Raw genomic sequence first — 13,020 nt, 5'->3', positions numbered from 1 at the left:
CTTTGTGTTTCATCGTTTTGTTGTAATAATATTGATTAGGGGGGCTTGTACCTGCTTTGTTTATAGAAGACGAACAGGGGGGGGGGGGTCTCAGTTAATGGTAAATATTTTACCTGGGTAGACTTAACTTAACATAATATATACTTGATGTTTGTACACAGGAACCGTCTGGAGAGCAATGCAGAACATTGGTCGGCGCTGCTGCTGTCGCTGCGCGAGCTCACGGAGTGGGTGATCCGCAAAGACACGGAGCTGACGGCGCTCGCGCCACCGCGCGGCGACCTCAACGCGCTGCTCAAACAACAAGTGAGTCAAGAAACTACTCGCAAAACTTAACAACAATTATTAAACGACAAGATAAATCCTACGTTATGATGATGAAAATGTAAGGTTATGTAAAAAAACTGTAAACTGTCACCGTCGTGAAATATTAAATTGACATAAAAAAGTTGTCATATTTTGTAATTTTACATGTGGTAAAATTTAATGATCATGACAGATATGACGTAGATGTCGATATTCCGAATTTCCTCGTCGCGTCGTGGAAATCTGTCATCCGTGCAGGCTCGTTATTGATAATGCACTTTCCCACTTTCTGGTAAAGCGGTTGCGGCGGGCACGCATCAACGATAAATAATTTGACCGCCAGCCTAATCCTCGCCCATCATCGCACGCCACGCTAAATGGATCGCCCGCCCCGGGGCTGCACTGCGCAATACACCGATGTCCTAATTACTGTCAGACTAGTTTACATTGCAGAGACATGCATAAACGTCACCGCATCGATGCTAAATCATATGGCAGGCGTCTGTTCACGCTCGAGTCAAGTTATCAAAGCTAGCCGTTAGTAATGATGTTACGCTGAAATGTTTAACACCAAGTTATAATTTTAATTCTGAAATAAAGTTACAACTACAATTAAATTATTCATCTGTTAAACGAAGTTCAAAAGTTGGCAGCAAATTGTTTAAATGTACACGATATTTTTGGTTAGTGCTGGCTGCTTAAAATAGATAGACATTTTTGCGGTGTGGGTTCACCGGTAGCCCTAAATTGCGCCATTTTGGAAAGTGCACACCGCAAAATGGCGGATCCGCGTATTTGCGCGGCGGCGGCGGCGTGCTTGCGGTGCGTTTCAAACAATCTGCTTTAAAATTAATTACTGTGACAGAACCGAGCGCGGCACAGACCACCTGGAGGCTGAAGACTAGCAAATAAGCACGTAATTGAATTATTTAACAGGATTAGATAACACACAATGAGCGAACTGCTGAGGTCTCCCCACGGACTGAACTTCCAAGCTCGCTCGTGTTAGATATTACTTACTACAGGTAGTTTTTGAATCGGTCAAGAGTGTAATGAGGTTTTGCGCAAACTCCACTAAATAATAGATGAATTGGTGGTATCGGGTCCACATTTGGCACGGCGCGGGGGGCGGGGGCACACGGGCGTATCGCGGGTGAAATCTCGGCGTGTAAAACACACGATATTTTACTTCTTGCCTCGTTGGACACGATAAATTCCCACCGAGAGAGTGGAAAATCAAAAATAATGGCGATCGGCTACACGAGACCCGATAGAGTGTAATATTTTATGATTCTAGGCCATAATTTATATGTTACACTTAAAATTTATGTGGATCATCCTTTTAAAAGGTTTCCTTGAAATCTCCGGCTACTATAAAATTCAGTCGTGTTGGCTGGCGACTGACGCCGGCGCCTTTATATACGTATCTCCATATCATCAAGCGCCGTGGGCCGGGACACAGCTTTACAGGTTTACCTTACCAAATAAAGTGAACCTGCGTGCAACGTCACAGCGCCGCTCGCCTCCACCTCGCCCTCAACGAGCGCCTTGATCAAACTAAATACAAGTGTGCTTGTTAATTGAATTGCTGCTTTACCTCAAATATTTCGAGGGAAAACGTAATATGACTACCCGATTGAAATTCGTTAACTGTGTTTATACACATAGAACACGGATGGTGTTGGACAAGGAACGAGAATCTTACTAGGTATCCTGCATTGTTTACATCTCATCTTCACTTATCTCCTACAACTTATGAAAACGTTTATGTTCCTGAAGAATGCTCTTAGATAAGAGCCGTCTTATAACCAATGTGTGTGGTGTCCCAGGATGATCACCGCGCGTTCCGCCGTCAACTGGAAGACAAGCGGCCCGTGGTTGAGAGCAACCTGCTCAGCGGGCGCCAGTACATCGCCAACGAGCAGCCGCTCTCCGACACCAGTGACACCGAGCGTGAGTACCACTCTTGTATTGTCAGGATTATCAGCTGGAGGCGGCCCGCGGTCGAGAGCGACCTGCTCAGCGGGTGCGAGTATTCGATCGTGGAGCAACTTTTATTCGATTTTCGAACTTCAAAAGTCGTAGTCGCAACCGAAATTGTTAAAACGGTTGCCGTCATCACATCAGAAATGCTTTTCTATTTGCTAGTTAGATCTAACGGCAGTTTTTCCCGGTGTCTATGTATGTCTGTGTGCATAAGCGTCATGTAAAACAATAGTTTAATAAACCGGGTGAGAACTCTCAGCGCTCCCAATTTGACTGGCCAAGTAGTTTATGCCGTTTGCGATAATAGGTGACGTAAAAAAATATACTATTAACCACCGTTCCTGAGACGGCCGTATGCTTTTTTTTAATTTTCATTTCTTTTCCTCCGCTGGTCATCATCATTACCATTTCCATCGCTCATTATAAACGTTTTTCCTGAAGTTGTGTCCGCTTTTTCTACGCCTCTCCTGGTAATGATTCTAGATGATTCTAGTGTCATATACGTGTAAATTGCAATAGATAAGTAAATGTTATTTTAAGTCAAGTTACTTATTTGCCTTTTTACTGATAAAATAATGAATCTAGAAAGTAACAAACGGGTATAGGTAACACAATGCGTCTACAAGTTCTTTGTATTTGATTTTATTAGGCGTTTTGTTTAGTAAGGTATGTACGTGCTCCGATTGAGTTGTCGAGAGATTTTCTTTGTACAGTGCACCGTAATACAAAGGCATTCCGCACTAGTGCCAACATTCCGACAATCCTCCCGCCACGCTCCACTGCCCACCGATTCTGGTTATTTCTAGATTTAATGAAAGAAAGAACTCAAAGGAAAGATTACTTCACATTTTTCTTTTAATCTAGCTCGACTTTATCGTAAAGCAGAAGTCGATATCGCGCGTGAACCCAACCGGCGGCTCAAAGAAACATCTGATGTGAAAGCATTCCTCGACGAAGCGAGAGACATGATAAATATGTACAGAAAGGTTAAAGTCGTAAAAAATAAGTGGGGGCCCTGGCGCATGGCGCTCCGACATGATTATGATCGTCAACAGTTATAGACATGCGGGATGACGTCACGACGTAATAACAGACACTAATTAATGCACTGAATGCTCAGGTTGCTGACACCCTGGTGATGCGCTATAGGTACCTTACCTACAAGGCATACAATTACAATGTAGGTATTCCTGCAAGCTTAGAATTTTGCCTTAATTAGGGACGGCGTCAACACTCAGCCATCTGACGACAGCCACCGCATAACTTAAGCATTTTCTTGTTGAACACCTTCATACCCGAAGTAGCGGTTAAAAACATCATGCCGGCGACCCCGTGATTTTCATGCACAATTTGGGGCAATATAAAACTCAGATATCAGTAACAGTGTTACTTGTAGACCGTGTTAATTTTTACCCGACTCAAAGGAAGCAAAGGAGGGTTGTATGTTTGACCGTATATATGTATTTATTTATTTATTTACTCGTATAGGAAAACCAACAGCTACATTAAATAGTATAAACATAAATATAAATCACAAAAGAGCCTATTATAGGTTTCCACAGATAGACTTCGGTATATGTTGGTCATACAGCAACAATAGATAGCAAAATAAACTAGGTGCCTATACAAAAATAGCAAACACATTACACGAAAAAATCAACTAGTCGCCCACAATGCCCGGGATAGAAATCTGTAAGCAGAAAAATGCCAAAAAAAAAAAATGTGAAAATGTATGTGTGAACGCACGTCTGTTTCTTATCCACTTGTCAGAATTTAACAAATGAGGTGTCACTAGAAGCGTCTTGATTATCCGATGGCTATATGACGTAACGAAAAATTCAATGTGGCGCTCTATATACAGGATATAAATTGGGGATGAAAAAAACAAAAATTTTAATGGTACCTAGTGTGTTGGGTATCAAATGAAAATGTGTACATATTACTAGTTTTTGCCCGCGGGTTTCGTTGTATTTGCTTGAAAATTACGTTGAATTGGTAACATGACTCAGATATGTTCCGGATAGCTTTTAAGACCCAAACATAATATTATAAATAAAAATATACTTAAAAAGTATGAAACAAGAGAATAGGTAGATATATTTCACTGAAATTCTTCCGAAAAGTGATGTTGAGCAGATAGGCGTGGTCGTATACCGTGGTGGGCAAACTCTTAGGACACATTTCAGAGAAATATACCTATCTATTTTCTTGTTTCATACTTTTTTGAGTGTGATTTCTCCGTAGTCGTTTGAGAGTCCATAAATATGCGCGTAGTGTGGTCACGGTGGGGGTACTCGAACAAAGTGAGTAAATGAATGAGTGAGTGCAATTACAGGGCGGGTCGGTAGCACTAATTGCAAATTCCGAGTGTGGATGGATAGCAATAAATCTGTCGATATTCACAAGGAGCGCAGCGCTGCAATCAGCGCGCATTATGGCCGGCCACTGGCGGGGGCGGGTGTGGGCCCTGCTTTACATACCCAGCACACCCAGCGGACACTGGACAAATCTAGTTTCAAATTCAGTTTTATTCTCCTGGTACGTACGCCGGCTAAGAAAATTTGGACGATACCCTTTACATTTATAAGTGCGTCCTTTAGTTAAAGGGCGCAAAAAACGTACCTACCAATAGTAAACTTACTGAGCAATAGGTTCATTATGATGGCCTACGTCCGCGCATAAAGTGAGGTCCGCCCAGAGCCGCGTTTTAACCGCGCCGCATATGTACAGTTTCCCGGTCGGTGACGAAAGAATTAAAAACAGGAACACCTCCTTCGTTAGACCCGGCTAGTCCCCACTGACGGCATGGAGCTGGGCAGTAGGCTGGCTGGGGTGGGTCTGGCATGAAGCTGACATGGCTCAATTATTACTGCCATCATGACCAACATTTTTCTTTAATTTAACGCTCCCCACGTCGGCTGTCGTTACGCGCTCGCTTCGAATGTTTTGTTCACAAATAAGTATTACAGTGAAAACAAGACGCAAACAAACTAAATCGCAACTTGCACATTGCAAACTCTACTTTACAAAGAACGGAATGCGATTCAACTTTTTGATTTAACATTCATCCTTCGTCGGACCTGGCAGAAATACACTGAATGCAACAAGTAGGTACCTAAAAGAAACATGTGAAAATTCCACTCCCAAAAAACGGAAAATCTACAGAAAGCATACCTCTTTTAATTAAACCGGAGCAGTACCGGCGTAGCCTTTGGATCCGCTTGTGTTGGTTGATTAAGAGGTTTGCTCAGAAATTCTTAATTAAAATTGTAGGTTCACTCGTAAAGGAGTATCTGTTAACCCTCGCCGGCCGCTGCTGCGGGAATAAAAAGTGTAATGGCCGAGCCAATAGCGCCGAGTACAGCCGTGAGCCGACTGAATAAAAAACATGAAGTTTGGCGAACGATTTGAACTATTCACGCTCGATATAATGCGCCATGATGTTCTCCCTCCGTATAATAAACGAAAAATGCAAAAGGATAAATGAAAGATATTCCATCGCAGCGAGTGCGGCGGGCTCGCTTGATTGGCTGCGGGCGGCGCGGCGGTGCGGTGCGCTGCGACGGGGAAATTGACTCGATTGTTCGGTGACGGCATTATTTTAAACATTTTTAGCTCAAAGGAATCTGTAGAACGCTTTGTGACGCAACATTGTGTAGTTACCGGGGAAGTATTGAAAGGTTAAACCGAACCGGACATGTGGACTGTGAATGACGAGACGGTAACTCGCGGGCGTGGGCATCTCACTCAGGTGTTTTGATATTTTACAAAGGCTTTAGACATTTAGTTGTGTGCCGTGAGGTCGCGGGCCGCGGCAGCGGGGCAGCGGTGGGGGCGGCGCGGAACTAACGACGTAATTATTAAATTCCCGCCTTTTCCCGGAGGCTCGACGACTCACGCTCCAGATATTAGCTCTTAGCACGTGCACCAGCACTCCGCGGCCGCTTTACCGACATATTTCTAGCTTGAGAGCAAAAAGAAACTGACACACCTCTGTGTTCAGATTCCAGGTAGAATATTATTAAACTTTTAAAGAAATATGCGTCTGGGAATTTTTAAATCTCGTCTTTTTCCAAATGCAACGAAAATATTTTATTATGCGGCTAAAAATTTTGTTCTCCGTTGAGATTCGCCGTGGTCGGCGTGGCGTGGACAAGATGCCTTTAGTTCTAAGACTTTTCTTTTTGCGGAATAAATGTTTATTTAACAATTTCTCAAACAAGTCTCACAGTTGATAAAAAATAGTTAAACAGGTACCTTTCAAATATTTTTATGAATTTTACTACTACTATCAGCTCACTTCATCCCACCACAGAACGAAGGGCCCCCTTTCCTCCCCCAATCCCCCCTAAACACTACTGGTTGGTCACGCCGGCTCCTAATATCAGCCCCAACACCTGGCACTGGCTAATTATAATTTATCTCCGCAGTTGGTCAGAACGAGGGCGACTCCCGCGGCTACCGCTCAGCAGAGGAGCAGGCTCGCGAGTTGGCGCGCTCCATCCGGCGCGAGGTTACCAAGCTAGCGGACAAGTGGAACTCGCTGGTGGATCGCAGTGACGCCTGGGGCCGCCTGCTCGAGGACGCTGTCCAGGTAAGTCCCTATTTTTACGAGCAGGTTGGAACGTCTATTCAGGACCCTGTGTCGCGGTTTTTCTTGCTGATATTTTTTCATGGCAGAAACAAAGCATTCAGATCATCATTAGTACATGCATTGCTTCTTATATTATATACCTATCAAAATTATAAACTTGAAAAGTTCATCAATTTTATAACTCGTGGCGCCATCTCATAGGATTTATAGGAAGTTCGCGAACGATCGATAACACTTGGGTCGCTGGATGCGTGATACGTCTAACGCCACTTAGATGGCGCTACGGGGTTTAACCATACGAGACGTCCTGAAAGCAAGCTTACCAAATTACCATATTCTCGGGCGAGTTATTAAGTAATTATAAAATTACATCTTTCTAAATAAGTCATAAAATGTAATAGGTAGGTACGGTATAATATAAGCTGTTACACTCATACACTGATTTCATTTACATTCGTGACAACATGAAAAGCTTCAACAGCGCTTTGATCGCATTGTGGATTATGATTAACCGGCTGAGCGCGTGCGCGATCACGCACAATATGTAATGTCAATCTCGGCGTGTAAAGAAATTGATGTCAAACGTTGTCGCCCTGTTGTGTGCGCATCCGCTTAATTGACATGCATGAGCTATAAGCTAGGGCACATGAAATGCATGTTCACTTCAATTGATGTAGCCATAGTATGTAATTAGTGGGCGGATCTGGCCCAACTTAGATTTATTGCTGCATTTTTCTGGTGAATTATGATAGACGTGCATCGAATCTCTATCATTCTCTCCTGTACGTACGAAACGTAAACATTATAATTCATCATCATCATCAATTTAAGAGCCACGCTCTTGTCGGTGTAGCATTTTCCATTCCAGTCTATCAAAGGCCAATTCCTTGACTTCCAACATTAAACATTATAATTACTTACTTTTATTTTAAACTTTGAAAAATGTTATAAATATCAAATGACAAATTTAAAACCTCGTTCTGTCATGTCTTTTTCCGCAGATCTCTCCACATACATGTATTTTCCTTTTTAACCGACGACAAAAAAAAAGAGAAGTTACCACGTTTGTGTACCTGCTTTTCCCGTGTGTGTTTTGGTAACTCACAGTTGGATCGTCCGGTTCCTTCCCAATTTTGCGGCCGTTTCATAATCGTGTCATCATTATTGTACCATGAACCATCTTCGGTTGGATGGATCTTCATATGAAATCTCTGACCAGCTATACGTAACCTAACACTCGTAATTCAAGTTGCAATGTGAGTCAGTGCGACAGCCTCAATGTATCCTTAATTGAGACGTCGCCTACATTGTGAATTGTAATCTGTGCTAATCAGGCTGCGCCCGCGCACGAATGACGCCCTGAATTGCAGCTGATAAATGAACACTGAAGATCCCTTCAGTGTTGTATCCACAGACGTAATGTAATTCCGGGATACGGTGTAAGTTCAAAGTTGTATTATAGAAAATCTAAGATTTTGACATACTTTGTTTTCATTTGTAAAAAAAACATAAACAGCATTATGAAAAAAAGTATCTAAACCAAGTGACTTTGATGAGAGTTGAAGAAACGAAAGTGGTGTATCAGGATCGTAGTAAGTAGAATTCCTTGGTATCTGCCTACCCCCACGGGACACAGGCGTGTTCTTATGTTTCTAAACGAGTTTTCTATTTTTCCGTCATTCTTTAAATAAATGTTGCGCTTTCGTGTCCAAAGTGAATCGGGATTAAAAAGTTGGAGCGCAGCGCTCGTCACACAGTTGTAAACTGGCGCTGTAAGCCGATTGGATGCCGATTGATTCAGCTGCAGTACTCGCCCGCGGTCTTATGACGCTCTAGACAGCCTTTGTACTCCTAGACCGAGACGAAGCTCGTCGTATAAGCCGCTAAGTGATGATTTTCATGCTCTGTGATAATAAATTGTGTAAAGTTCTTGTGGCGCATAGCTCGAACAATGTTGTTCCGCTCTCATACTTGCTGGTCGTCGCAAGCTGGCTGCAGGCCGCTCCTTCCAATTAATCGCATCGACTATTGTCAACGTAATAACCGCTGCTCATTGTCCTAACATGCCCTAATTGGCCCTTTGCTAGTGCCGTTTGTCCGATAGATAGGTATATTCTGCCTACTCATATTTATACCAACATACAAACATAAGCGGTCTGAAATGTCAGAGCGGCAACAGTTCAGTTGCTTGACAACATTCACACCGGCGTGATAGCCGAAAGGTAATAAAGTTATGCAGTTCCGCTGGATGCAAATGATTCTTATTTTAAATTCTGATTGATGCACAAGCGACTGCTGTTTGCCGTTCAATCGTGGCATACTTTAGTGTACCGATGCACCATCTAACATTCAGCACCAAAACTTTGAGGAATAAAAACAGTCTGAAATCCGTATACACGAATCACGTTGAATGGTATATGCTAGATGACTTCGTTCGCTAATGGGGACGATTAGAGCTGAGACCTGCGCAGTGCACGCTTGTGCAGTCAGCTCGCAGGCGGCGCCTCGACCTGTGTGACCGGCCTCTTACAGTACATGAATTTTAGTGATCCATAAGAGAGGATTCGTCCACGTACACCAACACTCTTATGTCCCATATCATGAGCGCCTAACATGAGATGCGACACCATAAATTTAACGACGATGTTCTGTTATGACAAATAGAAGTATCACCCTGTCAGTCGCGAGACACGGGGCCCCCGCGCGCCGCCCCCTCCCTCGGCGCAACACTTCAAAACAGTGTGTAATTTCTTCAGAAAGTATTAAATTCTGGATTCGAGTCTTCTCCTTGAAATGAACTCATCTCATTCCGCGGCTTTTATCGTCGTAAAAGGTTCTGAAGCTCGTCAAAGTGGAAGTTTTGAAGTGTGGTGTTAGCGAGTATTAGTTCGGCCGGCTGTAGCTCTGCTGTGGGCGCGGCGCACAAATAAATCAGGAAACTATTTTAATTACTGGCGTCCACTTCGAACCAACTTTGTGAAATTGTGGCGACACACACTCACATGTGCTGGGACGTATGTTTTAATCACGAGGATCACACGCCTGGATGTAAGAAAGCCAGTCTTAAGGAATTTAATATTCTGAGACAGGCGACCTAAATAGGAACGTATTCAGTGCTTGTTTTCGAGTCTTAAATAGGATGCTGACTTTCGTAGATGTGAAGCTTTCGTCGGTGTTCTCGTTTAGCATCGCTTTTATGGACTAAACTCAAAGACGAAGTTGGGGCCGTGCAACTGTCGACTGTGTCGCGGAATACACAACTTGCTGCGGTCACCTGGCGGCGTCTCACCACTCACCTTTACCCCGCTCGTTACTGAGTCCCTAGTGTAGCTGTTCACGACCGTGGCGGGAGGGGGGGGGCGGCACTCGATGAGGTCGCCTACATTCGGAGTATAACAATGCAGTGGTTCGTTATCGGATCGTTACCGGCCACTCGCTGCAACGACGCGCCCTCGGTCAAGTGACGGAGCATCCTCGCCGACATTTTTTTTGACGTTACTTACTGTAGATTAAGTACTTGGCCGGACAAATGAGGAGCGCTGAGGGCTCTCACCCGATACAAAATTTAAGACCTGACGGTCTGAGAGTGGGTGCCCAGTTAGGCGCGAACCTCGACTCATGGCGTCGTCTGAGGGCATCATATTTGAAAGAATTAATCGATCGTAGTGGGTTGATAGCGGTAAACGCCGAATGAGGGAAATCATCGAGCACACCGGCGAGGTCGGTATCGGGGTCCTGAAGTGTTTGTTGTCGCGAGCTGATTGGCCGCCTCTAATATGGCTAGAATAATCAGGTCGTCAGGATCGTCTGTCTCACTTCTAGTTCGTGGAAAACATCCAAATATACTATTTCAAAATACAATGTCAAACCAAACCTAAGCCAGTCGTATTCATAATTTATTTCGGGCAAAATATGAAATGCAAGTATTGATTGGCGCTCTGAATACATCAAGCTTACATTGAAACCGAGCTCACGTATTTGTAAATTTTATATATAATTTGCGGATATAATTTTGTTCTCGCAGCTGCGTCATCAATCATGTATGGCTACGGAATTCTTCCTGAAGTAAAATGTGTTTGACAGCTGGACTAGGGTGGCTAACAAGTGATGCGACGGCTGCCGACGTTCAGAGGCGGCGGCGAAGCTCGTTAGCGATACGATCGAATACGCAATCGGTTTCAGTTCGAGTTTTTCACAAGGTTCTCGACTCCGCCCACACGCCTTACGTCCATTGTGCCTGTATATTCCAGCGGCGTTTATTCGATACTGTCACAATAAACGATACGTCTGACCCTATCTAACGTTCAATGTAGAAAAATATTAAGCGCAATAAGCTCGTAAATACAGCGCAAACATTGTATTTCTTGAAAACTTCTGAATAAGTTCAAACTATTTTTCTCGGTCCAATATTTCTTAAAACAATGGAGGAAAGAGCGGGCGAGTTATTGCCAGCATCACGAACTCTCCGGCCGGATGCATCCGACAGTAATTGAACGGGAGGTCGAACCCGAAGCGTTCTGAATGGTTCTCGGCACCACCGCGCTAGAGTTACCTTCACGGAAATGTATTTCTAGTAACGTGTGCATTTGTCGTATGGGTGTTACCGGCGGAATGCTCCGGTGAGTGGGCCGCGAGGCGCGGGCGCGCGGGCCGCCGGTGGGATACGCTCGCAGGAGCCCGGACGCCTGTTTGCGGTATTTCCGACACAGTAGACGGATGTATTTTAATCAAAATCGTGCTTTACCCTGACATAATAATGCTTTGATGGGGATTTTTATTTGTATTGCGAAAATTGTGCTGTAATGCAGGCAACGCGCTCCCGGTGCAGTCTTCATTTGGTTTGTAATGTTTGTAGCGTTAGGATGAATTATTTATTTGCAGCTTCGACTGCACGGTGGGTTACGTCATTCTGTAATCCACGAGATTGACATAAGTAACAAACATCTTTCAGGGTTGAAGAAAATTACGTGAAACATCCCTTATTGCGAAAAAAGCCAGCAAAATCCTGTTTGAAAACGACAGATATTAATAGAGCAAACATTCATATAGAGGGTGACGGAGGAAGGGCGCGGGTGGCGGGGGAGGGGGCGCGGGCAGACTGACAGCAGTCGTGTGCGCGCATATATTAAGAGGAAGGTTTGTCGCCTCTGTGGACAATTTTGCCGTTCACAGGACGTTGTCTGTGAGACGAACATGCCTCGTATCATATTGGCGGCGGGGCGTCCCCTGCGCCAGGTCACTACCAACATTGTAGCCGGCGATAGTTCAACACATAACGCTATATTCCGGTAACCAAACTGAGGGTTCACGCAGCGCAAATAACACTGACAGCAGCATTCATATCTTATATAATCTACAAGCGTTAATTTAATTGGCATTTAAATATTAATTAGCGTTCTGTCATTCAGTTGATACAAGATACCTAGTAGAAGGCTTCGTGCGAGTATATTGTATATGTGTTTAAACAGTGGGGTATTTTCTGTTGAGTATGCGATGCGCCGTCCGACGACCCGGTGTCGCAATTGGAGTTAAGTAGGTGTATAATCCGCAGCGACCGAAGCGACCGACCGCAGCCGACCACCGGCCACCGCCGGCGGCTTAGCAACCTTCCTCACAGCGCAACGCGATCCATACGATAGCGAAACAAAAATATTGTAGATGTCTCTTTAACTTTAGATTCGTTGTCAGTGTAGCGCCTATCATCTGTTTCTGTCCATAATCCAATTTTTGGACTTCATAAAGGACGCGTCATTCGCCTTTCTTTAATTTCGTCCATGTAAGCTCCTCTTGGTCTTCCCCTTCCTCTCTTTCCTTTTATCTTCCCTTCCGTGTTTTTCATAAATTCGTCGTGTCTTATTATGTGACCAATCATACCCAGTCATATTGAAATGTACCTATGTGAGTTACAACGGTATTTAAAAGTTAGCATGGCTGAACTTTTTGTTTCCACAAAAAGTTTTTGTTACAACATTTACACATTCTTGACGTCCCTAAACTGGTTAAGCTCATACATTCCAACAAACGGATTACAATATAATGTAGGTATTTTTAAAATTATTTGAACTGATCTGAAATGATAATTAGTTAAATAAATACATATATAAACACACATTAAGGTTTACTTAGGATGAATC

At 43.8% G+C, this 13,020-nt stretch overlaps 1 protein-coding gene across 1 annotated transcript in view; it reads left to right on the top strand.

Annotated features, from left to right (window-relative positions):
* The window catches only part of LOC126379770 (dystrophin, isoforms A/C/F/G/H-like), a 321,313-nt gene that overhangs the window by 234,971 nt on the left and 73,322 nt on the right, over window positions 1-13,020 (top strand). Inside the window, exons 35-37 of the mRNA XM_050028589.1 lie at window positions 162-306; window positions 2,136-2,259; window positions 6,723-6,886. Of these exons, the coding sequence (XP_049884546.1) occupies window positions 162-306; window positions 2,136-2,259; window positions 6,723-6,886 (433 nt within the window). The remainder of the gene's footprint in view (window positions 1-161; window positions 307-2,135; window positions 2,260-6,722; window positions 6,887-13,020) is intronic.

Source organism: Pectinophora gossypiella, chromosome Z (genome assembly GCF_024362695.1).
Source record: "Pectinophora gossypiella chromosome Z, ilPecGoss1.1, whole genome shotgun sequence".
NCBI lineage: Eukaryota > Metazoa > Arthropoda > Insecta > Lepidoptera > Gelechiidae > Pectinophora > Pectinophora gossypiella.
This window is presented reverse-complemented; position numbering and strand designations above follow the sequence as displayed.